Source organism: Melanerpes formicivorus, unplaced genomic scaffold (genome assembly GCF_026170545.1).
Source record: "Melanerpes formicivorus ecotype bairdi unplaced genomic scaffold, bMelFor1.0.p_v2 SCAF_64, whole genome shotgun sequence".
NCBI classification, from domain to species: domain Eukaryota; kingdom Metazoa; phylum Chordata; class Aves; order Piciformes; family Picidae; genus Melanerpes; species Melanerpes formicivorus.
In genome coordinates, this window is record NW_027142416.1 from 756,651 (window position 1) to 781,851 (window position 25,201).

At 45.5% G+C, this 25,201-nt stretch overlaps 1 protein-coding gene across 2 annotated transcripts in view; it reads right to left on the minus strand.

The window, feature by feature from the left end:
- The window catches only part of LRP6 (LDL receptor related protein 6), a 132,458-nt gene that overhangs the window by 7,302 nt on the left and 99,955 nt on the right, over positions 1 to 25,201 (minus strand). Inside the window, exons 13-22 of one of the 2 annotated variants that reach the window (XM_068162379.1) lie at positions 21,303 to 21,505; positions 18,925 to 19,136; positions 18,233 to 18,423; positions 11,689 to 11,898; positions 9,345 to 9,470; positions 7,707 to 7,901; positions 6,063 to 6,173; positions 4,089 to 4,319; positions 2,410 to 2,546; positions 1,138 to 1,235 (exon numbers count right to left, since the gene is read on the minus strand). In XM_068162379.1, coding sequence (XP_068018480.1) covers positions 1,138 to 1,235; positions 2,410 to 2,546; positions 4,089 to 4,319; positions 6,063 to 6,173; positions 7,707 to 7,901; positions 9,345 to 9,470; positions 11,689 to 11,898; positions 18,233 to 18,423; positions 18,925 to 19,136; positions 21,303 to 21,505 — 1,714 coding nt within the window. Of the gene's footprint in view, positions 1 to 1,137; positions 1,236 to 2,409; positions 2,547 to 4,088; positions 4,320 to 6,062; positions 6,174 to 7,706; positions 7,944 to 9,344; positions 9,471 to 11,688; positions 11,899 to 18,232; positions 18,424 to 18,924; positions 19,137 to 21,302; positions 21,506 to 25,201 lie in introns of both variants that reach the window. The other variant, XM_068162378.1, reaches the window with a different exon arrangement.

A 25,201-nucleotide genomic window follows, 5' to 3' on the forward strand; every position in this document is an offset into this window, starting at 1 on the left:
CCCCTTGAATTCATATTGAAGTCAGAATTTTTGGACAGAGAGGAAGATCAGAAGCAGCATGGCTGGGGTTGATTTTTGGGTGGGGCAGCATTAAGAAAACATTCAACCCTATACTACATCTCTAATAACATTTATAATACTAAAAGTCACTAACCAGTGCTCAGCATGATTTATGCCTGGGCCAAAATTTGGGTTTCTTTCATTAGAAAATTACTCATCATTTTAAAAGAGTTTTCCTATGGCTGCAAGGGATCATTATGAAGATCTGGGCTGACCTTCTGCACAAGAGAGGCTGCATTTCTGCTAATGGAGAAGAGATGTCTTTTCAGCCCCAGAGACCTCATTATCCAAGAGCCCCCATAGGCTCTGTGTTAGGCAGGCATTCCTTTCTCTAAGCAAGCACAGAGCTCTCTTCTCACTGACCACATCTACTGGTGATCTGGGAAGGCAGCATCTACACCCTTGGGTACTAGGTGTTTCTCTATTTTTGGTAACTAGTTATAAAATTATAATGAACTCTGGCATCTTAGGAGGAAGGTAAAAAAAGATACATTCAAGTAACTAGAGCTAAAGGCTGCATGCCAATATACTAGTCAGAGAATAACCAAAAGGTTAACAATCTTTTTCAGGTATTAACCCTTAAAACACCAAACTAGAATTTCTATGCTTTCTCTAGGCCATAATATTAATGTTACTTCTGCCCTCCTAGCCTTTACCTTGCCAAGTTTCCTCCCCATGGTGCTTGCCTCTCATTTCTGATAATGACATGACAAATTATTTATGACAGAAGCCTAAACAAAAAGCAGGGTTCACTCCAGGGTGAGTATTTTTGGCTCACAGTTGTTGTGGTAACTTTTTTTCTTTTTGCCATTTAGCTGATTTTGTGCTGCAGGTTGCCATTCCCCCTAAAGCAAAACAGCTCAGAGGTGTGCCACTAACCCACTTGCTGCAGGATGTGCCTCAAACAATGCTGCACTTCCAGGCTTACTTCAGTAACGTGCTGCATGTCAACCTGTTTCAGTGCTTGCAGAGCTGGGGTCTTTGATTCCAGTTCTCATGGAGCAAAGGCTGTCTTTATTCTGCATTTTCTCCACTAACTGCTCTGATTCTGATGGCAACTATTGCAATGCTAATTACCTGTAGGATCTGTGAGTGGAGGGGCTGTTTGAAGAGTAACCAAATTCCATGGTGTAATGGGAGCGTTCGGTAGCTGGGGATGGTGGTGGATTCAAAATCTGAGAGGAGGGGGGAAAAAAGCCACAGTTATAGAAAAACTAAACTAAACAAACAAAACACAAGATACGAAGGAGATTCCAGAAAACACATTTACAGAGTTTCTTTTTAGTAGTTATTAATAAGAACCTCAAGTACAGACCTGCTTACGTAGGCCCTCCCAGCAAGCAGGACTCTTACTCTGTTCCTTTCCCAGTTCTTACACGCTGGAATTGCTGCTCGTTTCCATTCCCACAGAAGCTCTTACTAAGCTCTTTGCAAACAAATGCTGACTGCTATTGCTATTTTGACAGGCCCAGTGCTCGAAAGTAAAGTTGAAGCTAGCTGTTTCATACTAGATAGTCACTAGGGATACCACTGCCCTAGGCAAACTGGCAGATGCCTGACTCCTGCAAGCTGGAGTCCCCAAGCCTTATGCTGTTTATAATCCATGCAGTGTGCTGTCCACAGCAAGCTTTTCCCTGTACAGGCATGCTGCTACTGCAGGCAGGATTTCGATTACAGGTGCAACAGGATGGCTTGATGCTCAGAACTGAAGATACACAGTTGAAGGTTTCAGCCTGCACTAACCAAGTATGAAACTCTTTAATACTCAATGGTGTCTGGTGAACTCCATATAAAAATGCCTAACCCAGCAACCACTGCAGATAGAAGTAGAGACAGGGAGCCCCTCTAGGGCTGGTGCCAGCATTTATCTAGCATCTACAGCAGCACACTACTCATTTGTGACTAAAGGAATGCTGTGCAGTTGCAAGACACTTGTTTATTTATTTAGCTGTCACTCACAAGACACATGACACAACTTCATTTCTATAAAGAACCAAGCATAGTTTTACCTCCAGAGACATAAGGAGGAATATAATGAAAGGGGATTGCACTGCCAGAGTTGCTCAACAATTACAGGGCTTTTTTTTCATCTCCTCTGACATCTCCCCTAACATCTTTTTCTGGCACTGAACTCTCTCACAACTTTTTGAAATCAACAGAAACCCCCCATCCTGTTTTGGAAAAAGACAATCTCCCTTCCCTTCCCTTTCAAAATCACTTACTCCAGATTCAAACAAGTTTATTAGGCTGGAAATGGAAACCAAAGCATTAATCTGCCATTTATCCTCAGAAAGACATTGGTGATACCTTGAAAGTAATTAAAGGTCTATGAATAACAGAATGACTTACTGGAGGAAAGTAAGTGCCTTTGGTGCTTGAAGAACTACTGGAAGAGGCTCCAGTGACATGGGCCCTGTCATAGGGTGGTCCACTGCTCCCTCCCATAATGCTGAGGGAGCTGATCACAGATTTCCCTCGGGACATCCCTGAAGAGCAAAGAAGTGTGTCAATATCTAATTCTTTAAAGCAGAGAAAAGAAAGCTTAACAAATTAATACTGTAGAGGATTACAGAAGTATAAGCACAACTCCTAAACCCAAAAGTTATCTCCTTGAAAGCACATTCAGTGCTCCTTGATGGACAACAGGAATGAGGACTGTCATGAAACAAACATGTTGGTTTTGTGGAGCAGCTACTCAACTGCAGGACTTGGCACCAGGCTACACCGGAGCTGTGTGAAGAGAAGCAGATTTATCTCACTTGAATGGCTAGAAGAGAGTTGAGAGAACAGGCATTTAGGCACTATTTTCTGTGCTTCAGAAGAAAACATGAAACTGACTCTGACCACCTCAACTGAGCAACTGAAATGTGTGTGAGAGAAGAGAGGGTTTGTGTCCTTTCATTTCCACACCGTTAAGTGAGCTTTTGCTGCCGGTCTGAAACATGCTGGCAGAGAGTCCAAGTGGGAAATGGGAAGGTATGCCCCCTGTGCACAAAACAATGGTGACAATCCTGCTCAAAAGTTCTCCTTATGAAAGCAGCTTGTTACAGAAAAGCAACCCCAATGGTGCATTATTTTAACCATGCAACAGCCTCACAGAACCTGTGTTCAGATTGGAACCTGCAGGATCCAAACCTATGAGTTACAGTAGAAGTGCAACACTGTGGTTGAGTCACTGTGGTTGAGTTTTGATTTTCCAACAGCAGTAGCATCACATGTGTTGTTTGGTGTTGAAAACTTCACCATCAAACAAAACAAGCTGAGACCACAGTTATTGCTGGTCATGACAGACTTGACAAGAAATTTCACAAATTACAAACCAAGTCTACAAATCTAACAAGGGTAATTACATAATATTTAAAGTCTCATGAATAGAACTCTGAGTACCATAGGTAAAATAGTTCAGTATGATGCAGAAGGATGGTGATGAGCCCTGTCAGTTCTGGCTTCCAATAGCTTGCACGAAAAACTCATGGAATCCTAGAATGGCTCAGGTTGGAAGGGACCTCAGAGATCATCTACTTCAACCTCTCCACCAGGGGCAAGGACAACTCTCAACTCGACTCAGCTGCTCAAGGCCTCATCCAACCTGGCCCTGAACACCTCTAAGAAGGAAGCAGCCAACTGCCTCTTTGGTCAGCCTGTTCCAGTCTCACCACCCTCGTACTGAAGAACTTCTTCCTCAGATCCAGTCTAACCCTGCTCTCATGCAGCTTCAATCCATCCCCCCTTGTCCTGTCTCTAGAAACTCAGGAAAAGTCCCTCTGCAACCTTCCTGTAGGATCCCTTTAGGTATTGGAAGGCAGCTACAAGGCCCCCTAGAGCCTTCTCTTGTCTAGGCTGAACAACCCCATCTCCCTCAGCCTGTCCTCAGAGCAGAGGTGCTCCAGCCCTTGGATCATTTTTTGTGTCCTTTCTCTGGACTCAGTCCAACATCTGGAAGAATCTCCTGTGCATACACACAGAGCATCCTCAGGTACAGCTATGTGGTGCCAAAGAGCAGGACAAGGATCACACCATTTACTCACCAGGAAGAGACCCTGATAAAGAGCTTGGGTGAGGCACATATCCAAGAGGCACAGAAGCTGGTCCATGCACCACGTAATCATTGGTCATTGTTTCCCCATCTCCCTTCATGCGTGGGCACAGCACCCTCTGGCAGATGAAGTACATTGCTCCAACCACGAACACTGTGAGGATCACCCCAATGATGGACCCTATGGTGTTGTTGGGCTGTGGGGCAGGCTCCTCTGTTGTGTCTGAGGAGAGAAAAGAAAACCATCCCAAGTAAGCTAATCCAGCAGCTTCAGGCACCAACATCAGTTTTCCTGGCACCTTTCCAGACAGGGAAAATAAAAGTGTCCTGGCAGCAGACAGCAGCTTTCAAACAAATATAGGAGGAACAAATGGGCATTGAGACAGGGCTGTTATGGACACTCTGGGTGTCCATAAGGGCTACCTGGGCACAAGACGACCACCAGACATGCAGAGAGGTTTTTGAATCAGAGGTGACAGACAATGAGCAGGGCAGGATTGTGTGAGGTTAGTAATGAATATGGTCCTGATCTTGCTTCATGCTGACAGGCAGGGCTGTCCTTTGAACTTGATGGACAAGACCTGCAGCCATGGCTCTGGATGGCACTGTGCTGGGGACTCCAGTGAAGCTTCTTGTCATTAAAGGCAACCACAACTATTTTTCAAGTTGCACACAGAGGTACCCAGGGTATCCCTGAGTGTAACAGATCAACTATTTAACATTCACTTATGCTGAACACAGAGGTGTGCAGCAATGCTGAATGCTGGATTTGCTATTTATTAAATAAACTACCTACCCTCTCCCCATCTGACCCACACTAATGGGCATAGCTGACATCAGCTTTACAGGTGCCATCCTCCTGTGAAATCTCTATCTGAAGTGATTATTCAGTCAAAATGAGTGGCTTTCCCTACAATACCATTCTAAGCAATGACATTTCTGGGAATAACTGACAACCCCCTGCCTGTGCTTCATGAATCTGACAAGAAAAGCAGACTTTAAAGTATTTGCCTGTTCTAGTCTGTGTTTTACATCTTATCCATTACTGAAAGGCTTTTCCTCAACACGTTTTCTTGTCCCTGAACACCAAACTCAACATTTCAACTAACTTGTCACAGCCTACAGAGATAAGAGAATAGTCTTCTGATCACAGTGCAAGAAGGACAGTGACAACTGCAGGCTTAGTCTGGGTGGGCTACTTTGCCATCCTCTGTTCCCAACTCAGAAAACAAATGAACCATACTAAAGATAACTAAACACCTCTGCGATAATGGCACTAATAACTTGGTAGCATGACAGAACATCTCCTATTGTTCCTTTGGGTCCAACTCTGGCTTTGCATCCTCAAATTCTGAGTGTCAGTCGTGACAGAAGGATCCCTAACAGAGGAGGTGTCTGCATTTTAAAGCACCACCAGCAAAAATAAACTCTTCAGTTGGAACTTTAAAGGCAGTGGTTTACTTGCTGAGCTCTAGGGATTGCAAGGTGGGGGATATCACATTACAGATCATAAATCAAGCCCAGAATTACATCAGTTTGAGATACAAGGAAATTTTAGAAGGTTTCCTCTATAGATAGAGTGCTCCCCTGATTCTCTGGATGGAGCAGAGCAGTTACGTACAAAAAGCCTCTTGCTGCTAGAAAGATCTTTCAAACATGGCACCAGCTCAGCATGGTAACAGATTATAGTAAAACAAATCCTTCATTTTGTTTAAACGTTTTTTCAAATGAAGTGACAAAATGACTAGGCTGCTCTGCCTCACAGACTGCTGGTTCAGAATGCTAGTCACTTATTCCTCTTTCACCATGTTGTTCCTGAAGTGCGTGAGAGCAATTACAAAGAGGAGCATTCCATTTGGGAAGAGCTAATTAAATCTGGCTGGTTAGCAGGACACAATCTAACTTGTAGGGAAGGTAAGAAATAAAGTTCAATGTAATCAAGTCTAGTCTCAGGTTTTACACTTACAGCATCCTTGCTCATCTGAGCTGTCGCTGCAGTCCAGGTTGTGATCGCATTTCTTGCTTTTCCCAATGCACTGCCCACTGGTGCAGCGGAACTGATCGGTTAAGCAGAGCACTGGAAGGAGAACCCCACACACATCAAAGGTCAGTACCAAAGAGTCATTAAGAAAACAAGCCACCTCAGCATACACTCAAGGAGTATCTTGGGAAAGCTTAGCCTGCTCCTAGCTTCGTTTCTTAAAGCATCCAGTCACAAAGTCTCTTGTGTCAGTCATGCAGAAGAAGTGATTCAGTGTTCTGAGGACACTGCACAGTAGGTAATTGCTCCTCCCTGCATATCTACAATAAGGACACTACAAATAAAGTTATTTTGACAAAAATAACTCAGAAGCAGAAGGCCACTGACAACACAGACACTTATCACAGGCTGTAGTTATTGAGAAATTACTGTAAGAATATCTTACTGTAATACAAGAATTAAGGTCTTAAAAATAAATCTGCCAACCTACGATGATAAAATTCCTTAGGAAAGATAAATGTAGTTCACCAATGCCCTTGTGCTCTTCCTGGAAACCAGAAAACCCCTTGATCATGAGACAATGTGTTTCACTTGACATTATGTTTTTAAACTGAAATGAAAGACAGAAGACAGAGCTGGAGCTTTGCCAGCACACTCAACAAATCAGCTCCCACTTTGGGGAAGGAAGGTGCTGCAGGCAAGGTGCTAGCTGCTGCTGTTTACACAGATATTTGCTTCCTGTTTCTCAGAAATCCATAAATTCTTTCTGACTTCAGTTGATTTAAGAAGATAAACCAAAGGCTTTTCTGATCTGTAATCAACTTCATAAAAGGGACATTGAAGGTGACAACAGCCCTATATGAGCTATCTCCAGTGGCTGGATGGCAACCAGGAAGCTAACTTGTACAACCAATTTTCAGATGGCAGCATCTCATTTGGCTTTCTCATCACCCTTCACCACACAGGAATTTCTGCATAGAATCAGGGAGTGAAAGGCAGCTCTAAGGTCCCCCAGGAGTCTTCTCTTCTCCAGGCTGAACAACTCCAGCTCCCTCAGCCTGTCCTCACAGCAGAGGTGCTCCAGGCCTTACATTATCTTTGTGGCCTCCTCTGCACTCACTCCAACAGCTCTGTGTACTTCTTATGCTGGGGACCCCAGACCTGGAGGCAGGATTGGAGGTGGAGTCTGAGCAGAGTCAAGGGGCAGAATCCCCTCTCTTGCCCTGCTGCCCACACTCCTCTGGCTGCAGCCCAGCACACAGCTGCCTTCTGGGCTGCATGAGGGCACTGCTGGCTCAAGGTACACAAAACACTATGACACAGGTTTGCTCCACTCTGTGATTCACTCCCAGTTACCAGGTTTTTAGAGCTTAAACCCACACCATTTTCAGTAGCACTCCTCACAAACAGACCGTAAGCCGTTGTGCAGGAGGTCAGTGTTATTTCCATTTCACAGCTGGATAAACTCAAGTGAGGAATTGTGAAATTGTGGGGAATTGTGAAATTTCCCACTTAAAAACTAGCAGAAGCTCAGATCCTTCCAAATCCTGCACAGCACTAACTTTAGTATCTGTCACACGGTCCCCATCACTGCTTGGTTTGCATCACCCTCTCCAAGAATCTCTGTACCTTCGCAGTTCTTCTCATCCGAGTTGTCCTGGCAGTTTGCTTCCCCGTTGCAGCGGAGGGCACTGTCTATGCACTGCCCACTCTCACACTGGAACTGGCTATCTGAGCACAGTGGGCAGTTCTTTTCGTCACTGTGGTCTTCACACTCAGTGAACCCATCACAGCGCCAGGCGACCGGGATGCAGTCAATCTCACCTGTGAAACAGGTGAACTGCTGAGGGGAGCATGTTGGTGGTTCTTTAAAAATCAAGCAAACAAACAGAAATTAAAAATCCAGGTGAACAAACGGCAGATCAGGACAGGCAAGGACAAGAGGAGCTCAGCTGCTTTCACTTAATCAAGCAGCTGATAAATGTGCCACGTCATCAGTCAGCTTCCACCCCCGCTGCCTCCACAGATCTTGAGCCCCCTATGACTGATGCAGACTGACATCGATGGGGGCTTAACACATAAAGAACAAATGGAACAGAGAAGCAAACAGACTCAAAGCCTTTATTTTCTCCCCTTCCCACTTCAGCCTCTAACATCCTTCTCTTAGTAGGTCTTCAAAAGTCTTCATTTAAAAACAACAGACTTCTCTTCCTCCTTTCCTGCAGCAGCACCATACCCGGGGTGAATGGCTCAACTTTCTTTGTAATGCTTCACAGCTATTGTATAGAAAAGAGTCAAAGGATGTAATGGGCTGCAGATGAATGCACTGTGACTCAGTGTCTAGTTATGTGCCCTCAACAGCTCTCTTCAGTCAAAAATTCTTTCAAAATGACAAAAATCTGCTCCATCTAGTCAAGTCCTGCTATCCCAACACAGCTGTTAGCTGTTATTTCACATTTACTACAGTAACTGTTAATCTCACACAGTAAGTAAGTGTGGATTTTCTCCCCCCTTTTTAATCCCCCTTTCCTCCCCCCATTTTTGGCCTGGAATTAAACTTCTTCTGAGAAAATATCTGGATTATGTTAGCTCTTGTTCCATTGTGAGACCGCACCTCGCCTTGATGGCCAGGAGATTGCATAATAAATCCATTCAGTGGCACAAACAGACCCAAGCACCAAAGTATCTCTCCTCTCCCCCATTCCAACCCCACCCTTGCAGACACCATGGCACAGGCTGCAGTGGCTATATTGCCACGGAGGGGGCACAATGCCCTTCTGGGACTGCAGTTTGGAAAGACACACACAGGGTGAGCTCAGGGCGGCCAGCAGAGAATAATGAAATGGCAGAGAAATGGTGCAACAGGTCACAATGTGAAAATCTATCACTATGTGAAAAAGGAGAACATAGAGAGTGGTAGAAGAAAAAGCAATAGAAGTAGTAAGATTAAAAAAAAAATCAAGATGAAATAATTCAGTGGCCTTAAGTAGAAAGGGTGAATAAAAAAATCCTTCCTGAGCCAGTGAACTTTTCCTCTTCCCTTACCAAATCCTTACTGAGCAGCCAGCTAGTAAGCTTTTCTTCTTCTCTTACTCCCCAATACTTGCAAATTTGGCTGGGGAGGAGGCAAAGAAGTGAGCACATAGAAGTGTCCAACAGCATCTGGTACAGTCACATTCTTTCTGCTCATAAGCAGCCCCTGAAGATGGAGACCTCCGCCCACCAGAAGCTGAGTACCCAGTAGCAAAGAGCACGGGCAGGACTTACCTCCACAGGACAGCTCATCCTGCAGCAGAACAAGGTGCACTGGGCAAGAGCAGCGCGTGGTGCCATCACCCTTCACAACACAAATGTGTGTGCAGCCACCATTGTCTTGGGAACAAGGATGTTGTCCTGTGATTTTAAAAATAAGACAAACAGGTACTGACAAGAAATCCCCATCTCTTTTCCCACCTTTCAGTTCTGCTCTTTTCAGCACATGGAACTCCATTCTTTCTTCCCCTCTTTGGAGAGCGCTACTGAAAACAACTCAGACTATTTTTCTGTATATGTTTAATAATTATCATGCACACAGATACAGAGATTAATAGAATAGTTCAAGACCATCTGATTCGAACTCCCCTGCCATGGGCAGGGACACCTCACACTACATCAGGTTGCTCACAGCCACATCCAGCCTGGCCTTAAAAACCTCCAGGGATGGGGCTTCCACCACCTCCCTGGGCAACCTGTGCCAGTGTCTCACCACCCTCACTGGAAAGAATTTCCTCCTAATCTCCAGTCTAAATCTGCCCTCCTCAAGCTTCAATCTACTCCCTCTCATCTCATCACTGCAGGATTTTGGAAACAGTCCCTATCTAGCCTTCTTGTAGGCCCCCTTCAGGTACTGGAAGGCTGCTCTAAGGTCTTCCTGGGGCCTTCTCTTCTCCAGGCTGAGCAATTCCAGCCCTCTCAGATTGATCCCACAGGGCAGGTTCTCCAGCACTCGTATCTCTGTGGCCCTCCTCTGGACCCATTCAAGCAGTTCCATGTCCCTGTTATGGTGGGGGCACCAGAACTGGAGGCAGTGCTGCAGGTGGGGTCTCAGCAGAGCAGAGGGGCAGAATCCCCTCCCTGTCCTACTGTTCTCCCTTGCTTTGGATGCAGCCCACTACACAGCTGCCTTCTGGGCTGCCAGTGACCACTGCTGGCTCATGGGGAGTTTGTCACCAACTGACAACCCCCAATTCCTTCTCAAGACTGGTCTCAAGCCATTATTCCTCCAGTCTATATTTGTGCTTGGATTGCCCCAACCAAATAGAATATAATACAAAGAAATGTCTTGGATTCCATACTTCATTTAAAAAGTAAAGTTTTCTATGATTTGTAAAGTTTCTACACTGCAACTCAAATTACCATGCTCTAGATAAATGTCTCCTCATTTTAATGTTTAATAAGGACAACATACTTCTCTTAGAACTCCTGACAGATTTACTGAGATTAATAGCAAACAAAACTAGTAGTAGTCTGCACTGATGCTTTAATTAAACATCCCCAGACATTTTTCTACATATGTCTCCAAGGCATGCACCACAGCCTATTAAACAGCCCTATTTCCTCCAGGATGACAGCAGCTCCACTGCTTTAACCAGCCAGTTCCCATCCTTCCTAGTGCATGAGTGGAAGGCTACATCCTAGTAAGCAGAAAGCTTTCAGAAGTGCAGCCACATTCAAACCAAATTCTCACTGAAGACACCTTGCCTTGGTGCAATGCAATGTTGCTCTTCTGGCTTTTACTTCTGCTTTTGGCCACCAACAAGAACTGGTCAAGGCAGGCTGTTCACTGAAACATTTACTGCTAGCAAAAGGCCCCAAGAGTTGTGCTTGTCTCAGTATGTCAAGCAGCTATGAGGATGACTGGGGGACCTGAACATCTCTGCTGTGAAGAAAGACTGAAAGCCTTGAGGCTGTTCAATCTGGAGAGGAGAACACTGCAAGGGGATCTGCTCAAGGTCTAGAAATCTCTGAGGGGTGGGTGTCAAGATGAAGGTGCCTTTGTGGTGGTGCTCAATGATAGGACAAGGAACAGCAAATACAAGCTGGATCACAGGAAGTTCCATCTCAACACGAGGAGACACTTGTTAATGGTGAGGGTGCCAAGAGCCCTGGAGTAGGCTGCACAGAGAGGTTGCAGAGTCTCCTTCCCTGGAGACCCACCTGGATGCATTCCTGTGCAGACTGCCCTAGGAGATCCTGCTCTGGCAGGAGACTTGGACTGGCTGATCTCTGGAGGTCCTCTCTAATCCCTAAAATTCCGTGATTTTGTGATATCTACTCTGCCTACAGACAGTCAAATGCCAGGTGCCTTGTATGAGACTACCAATAAAGTTGTCATCAGCCACAAAATGTGATGCTGGGTTTGGATTTCCAGCCTATTGCCAACTGCCTGAAGGTAACAAACCTAACTGCACCCTGGCAATGTCCAGACACAAAACCATACCAAGTTGTGGCCCCTCTGATCTGCACTGATGTGGATCAGTGCCACGGCCAATCAAGTCTCCCTGCAGCCCCTCCTTAACTGAAGCCCCACAGGGTGCTGTTTGCACTTGCAAGCAGGAATGATGACACTTACTATACTCCTGAAGGTTGAGCTCCTTCACAGCGTGGATGTCACTGAGCTGTGCAATGCGAGCCTGGACCTTTGTGCGCCCTTCCCGCCCGGTCATGTCGATCTTCTCGATCATCTGCTGCTGCCTGTCGATCCAGTACAGCCAGTTCTCAAACACAGTCAAGCCCACAGGCTGCAGGATATTGGAGTCCTCCAGCACGATCCGGTTAGCACCTGCGGGAGGACAAAGGCTGCTTCAGCTCCACTGAAACCAACTGAAAAACCATCACAAGCATTTTCCACACTGCTCCCACAGCTATTTGCTACTTGACACTGCCTGGGAAGGCTCCTACAAAACCATGAGAACCCTGGGCCCTCCGATGCATTCTGCAGACAGGTGATGGATTTTGTTCGCTGCTTTCATCAAGAAGCCACTTCTTGTGCTTCAAATATATTTCCTGTATTTAAGAAGCACCTGGAGCTGGGAGCTCAGCCTTCAGCAGGCTATCCAGTCTTTTATCATTATGATGGGAATTGGTCCTGCTTTTCATTCTTCTTTTTGGAGAGATTAACTGCTTTGTCTTGGCATACAACAGGGAATAAGGAGATGGATTATTAGCTTGAGTTAACAAAATCAAGATAAAATCCAAGTGAAGACGAGGTAGTTAGGACATCTCACATGAATTAGGAGATTAAGGTAAACACTTGACTTCTGACTTCCTCACATTCTTTCATTTCAACCATCTATCCCCACTAAGGTTTTCATGCTAAATTGGGAAGGCTCCTTTCTTTGTAGCAAAGACTTGCTCTCCTCAGTTCCTTTAGCAATGATCAGCAGCAGATAAAAGGTCTTACACCTCTGAAGAGCACTTGTTGACTTTTATGCTGATTACCTGCTATTAAACACAGTCAAGAGCAATTGTCACATTTCATGGTTAACACTCCATATGAACGGAGGACAATCCACAACTGTTTTATAAGTATCACTGAAAACAGCAAGGAATTCCTAGCTCCTACACAATAGGAAGACCTCCTAGCTCCTACACATTAACAGTAGGAAAAGAAGCTATTCAAAACCTGAGAATTCAGGACTGAGGTTTAATCCCATCTTTGCTTATTTTGCATGATATAGCATGGTGATTAACACTGCAATATTCAGTGAGGTTTATCAGATCCTGAGCATAGAATTACTCACAAACACAAGGAATCTGCTTCAGTTATGAAATGCTGGAACAGTATCACAGAGTCTGAACTTGTGCCACACTGAAAATTGACCTATCGGTCTTGGTAATTCAGGTGTCTGGGCCCACTGTTTACTTTTCACGTTGCCTACAGTAAATAGCTTTGCCTATGTTCATTCACAATACAAGTTCCAGTAAGTTTTTATATTGAGTCCTGTAAAGCTACACTGTAGAGATGAATACCACAGCAAAAAACCTCCCATGGCTCTACCACACCTACACAAGGTAATGTCATGGGACAAAAGACAAAGCTATGATGATTTTATCCTTCGATTCGATTCTACCCCTCTACTTCCTTTAGGAGCAAGAAATGGTTTCTGACTTATTGAGAATTTAATTAACAGTAGGTTAATCAACAGTGATAATGACCTACAAGAAAATTCAGCTATGGAAAGTGTCTGTATCCCCTTTTCACTGAATGCATACAGAGCTCAGAATTTAAGCAACTTTCCAAACACTTATCAAGTGGTAACAGTTAAAGCAGAACCCAGACATTCAAATATTAATCCTCAGCTGGACTGAGCTCTTCCCATCACTTTGCAACACCACCAGCCATGATCTGATTAAAAAAAGATGTGGCTGGATTCTGTAGGAGACTATACCCAGACTGATGTAGAAATTAGCAGACTGAGTGATGCAAGTCAAACTAAACAGTAACTGCAACCATCTCTTAACTCCCACCGACATGAATCATTGCATAAGGTAAGAAACAGCAACCTGCAAGGAGAAGAAAAGCTAAGCTGGGAATAGGGGGAAATGCAAAGATGACAGGAAGGAATCTAGTTAAAAGTAAGACCCAGATGGAGCCTGCCCTACCCTGCCCTGCCGTGCCCATCTTAATCAGCATGCCATTTCACTCCAAAAATTTCACTCCCTTCATGTCTTCATCTTTCTGTTTCATCTTTGTGACCAAGTGTAGTTGACTCCTTCTGACTAAACCACGACACTGAAATCCCTCCTTCCATAAAGCAACAATAAAATTCCAAGTGGGCTCATCAGGGTGCTAGTCCGCTTTTTGGGAATGCCAGCTGAAAGGAAGGTGTGATTAAGAGAAGCTTTGTCTCCTGGCATTGCCATTCTCTTTCCAGCAATACCTTTGACAAAAAGACTTAAACCCAGCCAAGTAATAAAAAAATCTAGGGCACACCCATAGCTCATTCTACTTCCAAATAAAAATTACTTAATTCCAGAATCATTAGAGGCTTCCAAATCACACTAACTATTCTGGAAGGGAAGAATTCATTTCCAAATAGTTTCCATGGCAGGGAGCTAATTCCAGTCATCTTTTCATAAACAACCCCTTAATCATGTGAATAATCTGGTTAGCTTCAATAGGATCTTGCATTTGGGCAGCAGAACTAAGTCCTAATGCATGCCTGAAGGACTGGGAGAAAGACAAGGACTGCATCGCATAAAAGGCATTCTAGCTTTCCTTCTCTTCATGGGTACTGGCAACTACAAGGTGGACAGGGGAAGATGCTGTGCATGTTTTTAAGAAACTAACATGCAGAAAAAGGACTGCTGGTAAAAAAAAAAAAGCCTATTAATGAGCATTCCTGAGCACAGGAATGCAGCTCAGCAGTTAGCAATTTATTGTGGCGATTAGAGCAGTCTATCTGTGGTGCAGATGCCAAAAAGCAAGAGAGGTTGGGAGCAATATTCTCTCATGCTCTAGGAAACTATGGTGAGCTTTTCCTACACCACATTGAGGATCCAACAGCAGCATTTTCATGAAGATATTAAAAAAAAAAAAAAAAGCCAAGCAGAATCATGAAACTCAGACTGAATGAGAATTGAGGCTTCTCTCCATCTCTGCTGTCCTAATTTCTGGCAAGTAACACACAGAGAAACAAAGCACATGTGAAGTTTTGCCACCCAAAATCTGCTGCAGAGGGTCCAATTGAGGCTACTGTGAAGAAAGACTGCGAGACCTGGAGCTCTTTAGTCTGGAGAGGAGAAGGATAAAAGGGGATATGAGCAAGGTCTACAAATATCTGAGAGATGGGTGCCAAGATGAAGGTGCCAGGCTCCTAGTGGTGCCCAGTGATAGGACAAGGGCAATGGGGGCAAGCTGGAGCAGAGAGGGTTCCACAGGAATAGAAGGAAAAAAATTTTTCCCTGTGAGGGTGCCAGAGCCCTGGAGCAGGCTGCCCAGAGAGGTTGTGGAGTCTCCTGCTCTGGAGACTTTCCAAACCCACCTGCATGTATTGCTGTGACACCTGTCCTGGGTGATCCTGCTCTGGCCAGTGGGTTGGACTGGATGATCTCTGGAGGTCCCTTTCCATCCCTACTATTCTGTGATTCCGTGATTGCTTTGCTCATGCAGGCCCAGGAACTGGGACAGCCTAGAACAAACTGGGATACACCTTACCATTTTGTAAATTTATTTTTAGAATAACTCCCTAATTCTGGTTCTGGCCTGCATTTTAAAACAGTAAACAACCAGAATATCACAAGTTTGTTAGTGACCCTGACAGTCCTGTGACACACTGCATGAATCACTGGGAAAAAAATGCTATCTAGCTGGGCCTAAAGTCCAACTATCTAGAAATGAGTTGCAAAACAAAGGCATATTCTAGTAACATAATAAAAGGCTGACAATCCCAGTGGTGTCAATAGGATTCCATGCTGCTATTTTGAATGATGGGAGCATGTCATCAGTGCAAGACATTACCACAAACCACCGTACTCCTTGTTTTCAAACCTGCTCACAGATTGCAAAGGGTGTCCTTACTTCCTTACAGGGCCACTTATGCTGAAGTACAGGGACATGCACTACTCAAATTGGGGATGGATTTACTGTAGACTTAAGAGATACTCTGCCATTGAAGTGTAGCAGCAGTGTGAGGAGGGCTGTATCTCATAACCTACCAGAAATGGGTATGCACATGCTCAGAACATCCTATAGAATCATAGAACCAATAAGGTTGGAAAATACCTCAAAGATCATCAGGTCCAACCTGTCACCACAGACCTCATGACTAGACCATGGCACCAAGTGCCACGTCCAATCCCCTCTTGAACACCTCCAGGGATGCTGACTCCACCGCCTCCCTGGGCAGCACATTCCAATGGCTAACAACTCTCTCTGTGAAGAACTTTCTCCTCACCTCCAGCCTAAACCTCCCCTGGCACAGCTTGAGACTGTGTCCTCTTGTTCCGCTGCTGGGTGCCTGGGAGAAGAGACCAACTCCCTCCTGTCTACAACCTCCCTTCTTCAGGTAGCTGTGGAGAGCAATAAGGTCTCCCCTGAGCCTCCTCTTCTCCAGGCTAAACAATCCCAGCTCCCTCAGCCTCTCCTCACAGAGCTGTGCTCAAGGCCTCTCCCCATCCTCCTTGTCCTTCTCTGGACACATTCAAGTGTCTCAATGTCCTTCTTACACTGAGGAGCCCAGAACTGGACACAGTACTAAAGGTGTGGCCTAACCAGTGCAGAGTACAGGGGCACAATGACTTTCCTGCTCCTGCTGGCCACACTATTCCTAATGCAGGCCAGGATGCCATTGGCCTTCTTGGCCACCTGGGCACACTGCTGGCTCATGTTCAGGCAGCTGTCAATCAGCACCCCCAGGTCCCTCTCTGTTTGGCAGCTCTCCAGCCACTCTGATCCCAGCCTCTAGCTCTGCATGGGGTTGTTGTGGCCAAAGTGCAGCACCTGGCACTTGGATTTGTTAAATGCCATCTTGTTGGACTCTGCCCATCTGTCCAGGAGGTCAAGGTCCCTCTGCAGAGCCCTTCTACCCTCTAACAGATCAACATTCGCTCCCAACTTGGTGTCATCTGCAAATTTACTGATGACTGTCTCAATGCCCTCATCCAGATCATCAATAAAGATATTGAACAGGATGAAGCCCACCACTGATCCGTGGGGGACACCACTAGTGACTGGCCACCAGCTGGCTGTGGCACCATTCACCACCACTCTCTGGGCTCGGCCATCCAGCCAGGTCCTAATCCAGCACAGAGTGTTGCTGTTCAAGCCAAGAGCTGCCAGCTTGGCCAGGAGTTTGCTGTGGGGGATGGTGTCAAAGGCCTTACTGAAATCCAGGTAGACTACATCAATAGCCTTTCCCACATCCACCAGGCAGGTCACCCAATCATAGAAGATCAAGTTGGTGAGGCAGGCCCTGCCCTTCCTAAATCCATGTCACTCCCAGCAGCAACATCCAGTCCAATTCCTAGAATCATAGAATGGTTTGGGTTGAAAGGGACTACCAAAGCTTACCTAGTCAAATCCCCCTGCAGTCAGCAGGGACATCCTCCACTAGATCAGGTTGCTTAGAGCCTTGTCCAGCCTCACTTTGAGTATCTCCAGGCATGGGGCCTCAACTACCTCCCTGGGTGACCTATTGCAGTGTTCCAGCACCCTCACGGTGCCAAACTTGCTCCTAACATCCAATCTAAATCTGCTCTTCTCTCATTTCAAACCATTGCCCCTCAGCCTGTCCCTGCAGGCCTTTGCAAACAGTCCCTCTGCAGCCTTCTTGTAGCCCCCTTCAGGTACTGGAATTCATATGACAACAAATTACTGCTGAAGCCACATGAGACAGCTGACCTGATCCAATAGCTTGCTGGATCTGGCTAGTAAATAAGAGACATCTCAGCCTCTCTCACCCAATCTGACTGCATAGCTTTCCCTTTTCTCTTGCTCGAGTTCTGATTGCTTGCTGGACTCTTTCCTGAATCAGTTCAGCTTCCCAAACCAACAGAACATGGTTCTCTGGTTTTCTTTATTTGGTGTATAGTTATGTTACTGTTTTGCTTATGTGAGTTGAATCAACTCATAGAAGGTCAAACAAGCAGCATACCAAACCTTAGGGAGCAGGCAAAGAGAATTCCATAGCTGGAAGAGGGAGTTTTATTGCCTTTTGAGAGCAGAGAGATGTCAGATCTGCCCTATCCGTCTCAGATAATTCCACTCCACATGATAGATACAGGAAAGATTTTCCTACTAACAGCAAACTTTCCTCTTCTCGACACCTTACTGCACCAAAATCAATGCCTTCAGAAACAACCCTCTCCTTCCCCTTTCCAAAACTGCTGCAGTTTATTTGTGAACTGCCTTTGGAAAACCACACAAAGGTCTTGCAATGAGAAATGGAACTAAACAGCATGTGTAGCAATTAATAATGCAAATCACAGATAGAAGCATGAGACTGTAAAGGCACAGTGCATGAATCATGCACATTCCCTGGCTGGGAATTTAGGGAGAGATTAGAATCACAGTACAGACTGTTTATAGTAGGAAGGAAAAAACGACAGCTCTCTCTTCATTCCCCCACACCCACAGCACCCAAGTGAATCACTGCCTTCAAGTGATACTCTACCTGACAGGTCGCTGCTCTCGATTCTGCGCAGGTCTGAGTCAGCCCAGAACAACTTGCCCAGCTGGCTGTCGAGAGCTAAGGCTATGGGCTTGCTCAAGCCACTGAAAAAAAGCACCTCTCGTTCAGTTCCATCCAGGGCTGCCCTCTCGATCTTAGGAGACCTTTCCTGCAGGTTGGTGAAATACATGTACCTGGAACAGGAGTGAGCAGAAGAACAAGACTTTGTTTGAGCTTTCTATGGTTCTGTCGTATGACTGAGATATCGAGAAATACAGAGATTTAGCACGGAAAACACCTCAAAGATCATCTAGTTCCAACCCCCATGCCATGGGCAGGGACAACTCCCACCAGCCCAGGTGGCTCAAGGCCTCATCCAGCCTGGCCCTAAACCCTTCCAGGGAGGGGCATTCACAACCTCCCTGGGAAACCTGTTCCATTGTCTCACCACCCTCACTGGAAAGAATTGCTTCTTAATCTCCAGTCTAAATCTTCCCTCCTCAAGCTTCAATCTATTCCCTCTCATCCTATCACTCCAAGCCCTTGCACAAAGTCCCTTCTTGGCTTTCTTGTACCTCCCCTTCAGGTTCAAAGGTGTTTTTATTCTGACAAACAGCAACCAACCTGCAGCGAGCAAACAGTCTGACTGAAGACCCTCAGCCTGATTTCCCCGGACAGCTCTTTCAGATACATACCCTTTCTCTGGATTCACCACAATGGCCCTGGGCCTATCCTGATCTCCTTTGAGCACCACTCCCATGGGTCTGCCATCCAGGCGGGTGACATTGATCACATTGGTAGCTTCACAGGTCCAGTAGATGTAGCGGCTGTAGATGTCAATGCTCAGGTCATATGGCTGCATATCGAGGTTCTGGTTGGGCACTGGACTTGTTACCACTGTCAGGCTCTACACAGGAAAGAATAACAAGCCACAGAAGAGCATTTAATCTGCCCTAACTTGAGCAGATTCATCTGCTATGGACACATCACATTGAGCTACTGCTCAGCAAAAGGAAGTTGCCAAAATACGATCATTAACTAAGGAGACACCCAGGTCCAGTTTCTCCACCAGCACCTTTGATCAGATATAGACACTTAGTGCTGTGGGTTTGTTGTAATGGCAATCTTGTCAGCTGGTTGCAGCTATTAAGACTTAAAAGTCTGAGTAGTAAGCTGAATCTGTCTCTGTGCTCAAGATTCAGGGTCAGCTTCTTGTTTCCTTTGTTTTATTGACAGCCTATAGTTTGGATAGACCAAAACCCAGCACGTGTAGCACTCTGCAACAGAAACTCCTTACTACTGATTGCAAAGCTGCAGCTGAACAAAGTCAACACAAAGTGAGGCCACACATCACTTGAAATTCTTGCCTCATTCTTCTCCACCATCACTGCCATCACACTTGGGGCACATAACATAGGTATGAATAAGAAATGGAAAGGCAACTCTGCCAACAGACAGGATGGACATCAGCTACCATAGAAAAAGTGACTCGAGAACATTCCCAGCTAAGACCTTTCTGCTTTAAAGTTCTTGCCTTCTGCTGGTCCTGACCTCTGGAGTTCACATGCCTGCCTTTTTTTTTTTCCATAGTCTCCCTGGAGTGGAAAGTGAACCTAACTGACATCTTCCAAGAAACCTAAAGTGACCAATAACTGCTGAACCACATAGCCTTACATCAGCTTTTTGAGAAACTTTATATGCTTTTGGGGTAAGCAGCCTCCAACTCTCACATCCCAAATTAGACTTCACCAGAAAATGTGCCTAACTTTATTTGGCTTGTCACCTCTATGGAAGGGTGTGCCTGCAAGTTTGACTTTTGTTTATTCTGCTGAAGCTGCCAAAAATCTGGTGCCTTCGACTAGCTTTGAGTATTGAATTATTTAGATGTTCCAAAATTCAAACCATTACTAAATTAAGAGTTAAGATTGAAGGGCATCCAGCAGGATTCAGCTACCACCACACCCACCACCAGAAACCACACTCTCTTACAAATGAAACTGAATACAGCAGCTCTGTGTGGTTCATCGTAGTCTCCTGCTCCTCCCCCGTTCAGAAGCTCAGGCAGGATTTATCTGAACATGTGAAAATGATTAAGCAGGCATTCCTCACAATTCATGTCACTCAACTTGTATAATATTTTGCCTCCTCCTTCTGTACTCCTCAATCGGATATGTTTTGCCCACCTTGCTACATCTCTTACAGGTCACTAGTTTCAAACTCCTCACTCAGTGCATTGGTAGTTGACAACTTTGTTCCTGTCCCCATCAGGACACAGCCAGATACTCACAAAGGCCAGCTCCTTTCATTACAGAGTCAATGTCTCACACCCTGCTCACTCAACAACTCTGCCTTCTCTTGTGCACACTCCATTCCTCCAAAGAACCTTCCCTTCCATGCTTCACTTCTCATGAACTGAGGTACCTTTCCAATGGTCCCCAGCCAGAAGATAGCATTAACCAAATAATGCACTGTGAACAACAGCACCTGGAACCTAGCCTTTGTTTTTCCATGTCTTATTTCTTGCTGCACCTCTCACATTAGAAGCTGAGGACTCCAGAAACTCCAGATGCCACTTGTTTTGCCAAGTGACAGCCAGTAATCTGCAGAAAGTCCATGTATCTAAAGGATTCCTGGTTGGGTGTAGGGGATGCCTGCCCCACCTCTCAGGAATCACAGAAACATTCAGGTTGGAAAAGACCCTCTGGATCACCGAGTCCAACCCAGAACTCTATGCTACAAGGTTCACCCACTCCTAAACCATATCCCAAAGCACCACATCCAAACCACCTTTAAACACATCCAGGCCTTGTGACTCAACCACCTCCCTGAGCAACACATTCCAATGCCTGACCACTCTTGCTGGGAAAAAAATTTTCCTAATGTCCTTTCTAAACCTACCCAGTCACAGCTTGAGGCCCTTCCCTCTTGTTCTATCACTAATTACCTGTGAGAAGAGACCAGCACCAGCCTCTCCATAACATCCTTTCAGGTAGTTGTAGAGAGCAATAAGGTCTCCCCTCAGCCTCCTTTTTTTCCCACCTTCTTCAGTCACTCTTCACCACCCTCAGCATACCTGGCTGCCATCCTCCTGAGCCTTCCGAATGATGTTCTGCCGAGAGTCAATCCAGTAGAGCTGCTTCTCCAGGGGGTCATAGTCAATGGCTCGAACATTCCTCAGGCTGTGGATGGGGAGTATGATGTCTGGACTCTGCTGCTCGTCTATCACCATGCGGTTAATTGCATTCTTCTGACTGAACAACAGAAAGGTTGTGGGAGCTTGATTGGGTGGGAAAACAAAAAGAGGGTGACAGGGTTACAGACAGCAATAATGGTGGGTACTGCACACAGAATCACAGAATGGTAGGGGTTGGAAGGCACCTCCAGAGAGCATCCAGTCCATCCCCTCCTGCCTGAGCAGGGTCCCCTAGGGCCAGGTCATACAGGAACACATCCAGGAAGGTTTGCAATGTCTCCAGAGAAGGAGACTCCACAACCTCTTTGGGCAGCCTGCTCCAGGGCTCTGGCATCCTCACAGGGAAAAAAATTTTCCCTTCTGTTCCTGTGGCACCTCCTCTGCTCCAGCTTGCCCCCAGTGCCCCTTGTCCTGTCCTTGGACATCCTTGAGCAGAGCCTGGCTCCATCCTCCCCACACCGCCCTGAACATCTTTATCACCAGGAATGAGAGCACCCCTCAGGCTCCTCTGCTCCAAGCTCAAGAGCCCCAGCTCCCTCAGCCTGTCCTCTAAGGGAGATGTTCCACTGCCTTCAGCAGCTTTGTGGCTCTGTGCCAGATTCTTTCAGTTAGTTCCCTGAAGTCTTTTTTGAACTGAGGTGCCCAGTACTGGACATAATATTCCAGATGTGGCCTCAGCAGAGCTGAACCTCTCTCAACCTACTGACCACAGCCTTTCTAATCTACCCCAGGATGCCATTTGCCTTCTTAGCCACAAGGGCACATTGCTGGCTCATGGGCACACTGTTGTCCACCAGGATCCCCATGTCCCTTTCCCCTGTGCTGCTCTCCAACAGATCAGACTCCAATCTCTACTGATCCATGGAGTTGTTCTTTCCCAGATGCAAGACTCCACACTTTGTCTTATTTGATTTCATCCAAATTCTCCCTGCCTAACTCTCCAGCCTGTCCAGATCTCACTGAATAAACATTTTTGTATGTTCAATACCAACAACTACTATACATAACCAGAGAGTACCTACTGTTTCATTCTACTTCTCCTCTTGGAGAAAAGAAGAAAACCCAAATAGCAGAACATAAAAATCTCAATCTCTGCTCAGTTTTGAAAGCCTTTCAAATGACCTTTTTCTACTATGTATGTCTGAACTGGGATGTAACAGGCAAAGATAATTTTTCAAGTTGCAGGACTAATGGATGTGAAGATCTGTGTCACAATCTCTTCAAAGAATAACCATTTTCTTTCTAAAGCAGTTCCAGGGAAATGCAGCTCCACTGTGTTGTAGCTGAACCTTTTGCTGGGTGCACTTCTACTTGCAGAGGAAGCTGAATGAAAGCCAGCACTGGTTCCTTACTCAGAGGTCCAGGCAAGAAAGTGCCATTGGAGCGGTTCAGTCCTGTTCCCACAAACCCTCTTCCTGCCTACACTGGAATGGAACTACAACTAACTCACAGGGACATCTCTTCATCAAATTTATCTATCTTTCTTATTTTTCAGTGCTCATCTGGGAATACTGAGCTGCAATCAGAACAAATAATCTGATCCTCTGTTCAGGCTTTCCAGATGTCCTGCAAAAATTTACCAGACAAATTCTTTTGTTCTTAGAAAGACCATCACAAATGAGACTCCCTTGCTCCAGGTAGCTGCGGTTTACTGGCTGCACCCCACAGTAAGTACAGAAGGCACTCAATGCATTGTTAAAAAGAAATTACCCCTGCACTACACATAACTGGGTCAGAAACCAGATGAAGCAGTTCAAGCATTTTTCCCTTTTCACAGCTCTCTTTTCTATCATGTGCTACCTGGAGCCACTGCTGTGCAAGACAGCACAAGAGCCAGAAATGCAGTGTGCAGCCTCTCCGAAGTCTGTACGAGCAATTCTCTAGAGCACAAGTCTGGAGAGATTAGCAGTGGGACACTGCTCTCACTGAATCCAGCCTGCAAAACAGGTAATGCAGCACCCTGCAAGGAGGAGTTAGCAGAGTCTTCAGAGAATATCATCACCCTGCTTTGTTATTTTAGGCAAACATTTTGAACATTTGTTCTGGCAGCTGAAAAAGGTGAAGAAGAGTTTCCTTGGTAACTAACACTCAGTCCTAACATCCTGTAACAAGCAGGCCTCACTTCAAGGTATTTTTGCTTTCTGGAAAATCTCCATTGCCCCTCTAAGCATTTCTCCAATAATTTAAGCCACCTTCTACTTAGCTCTAAACTAGAAGAAAGCACAACAAAAGCAAAGCAGCCAAATAACGATTCAGAAACCATTAGAAGCAGGCAGTTAGGAGAGTAATAGAAAGGGAAGGATAAAGCAATGCACCAACCAAAGCAATAAACCAAAACACACCAACCACCACTGAGAATCCTTTCTCCTTTTCCCAGAAGTGTCTCAGTAAGATTGCCTGCCTTGCAACTTCCAACTGATTTGTTACAAAAGAGCAACAGCAGAATTTCCCCCTTGAGTCCTCCAGTCTCTGAACCAGCACCAATTTCAGAAATCCCTTCCCAGTTTTCATCGTTCTCCCTCCCAACACCCACAGATTTTAAGTACAGTTTTGGCAGGCAACCGGAGTGCAATGAGCACGTCTCCTGTGTAACATTCCCTTCAAACTTCAGGACACGTGGTAGGTCTGATGAGATACCACATCTCACCAGAGTAGTATGTCCTTCCCATAATTAAAAGAATCTATGCATGCATGAGCACAGTAATCCAGAAGGGAGGAGCTGGCCTCTAGACAGGGCTTGAGCTAATAATAATATTCAGGAGTACATAAGCAAGTAAAACAGGCATGAGAGTTAAAAACAATTCATGTTCAAACTCTAGTGGCCAAGAAAAAAAATAATTAAGCTTCATGCAGAGAAGGCTACATCTCCAATTACCTACAGATGAGAAGTTGGAAAGCTCCCAGGTTTGAACATGGCAGAAGGAAAACTCCTAATAGTTCATAAGCAGCCCTGAACTGTAATGCAGAGAAACTGCTCTATTTTGCTCACATTTCCTGTGTTTTCCTCTTGCCTTTGTTTCCAAAAGCATTTTCACAAGAAAACATGACCTTTGATCATTTTGCTACTTAAATTCCACTGGAAGTCAATCTCCTCTACCTACAAAATCAGCCATCGCCAGAGAGGTGCCAGTTGTGCTTCTCTCTCTATTGCAGGAAGGAAGTGGTAAGAGTGCAAGAGCCCAGTTGCAAGTGCCCTGTGTTATAACCCAGGAAAGAAATAGCAGGGTGGGAAAGCAGCGTTTTCTGAAGAGCATGATACTCAAAAAATGTCATGGTGTGGCATTCATGGAACCAGCTGCCCTGCTTCTGGCTGTAAAACAACAGTTGGATCTCTCTACCCATGCATAATGTGGGTGAGATACAATCTGTCTCTCTGCACCACGAATCTCTTCACCCACTGACTAATCTGAATGACACCAGTAGAAATCAGCCATCCAGTGTGGCTGCCAAAATTATGAGAGCTTCACTGGCAGCCAGTTACTGAGAGATAGATAAATTATTTGGTTAGAAACTAATTACACACAGCCTGAGGGGCCTTGCAGTTCATATTCTGCACAACGATAAAGTGAAACAGGGCTTGGCTCCACTGAGAATAGAAACCTCTGCTGTTGAGCCTCTCCTCATTGAGGAAGAAACACTTTTAGGTGTAAGAGAGTGGACCTCAGCACCTTACCACCTAGGAAACACAGCTGCTACAGAATGAAATCATGGCCACCTAAAGTTCCACATACCAGAGTACAAACCAAGCTATCACCTACCATTTATGCCAGGCAAGATTA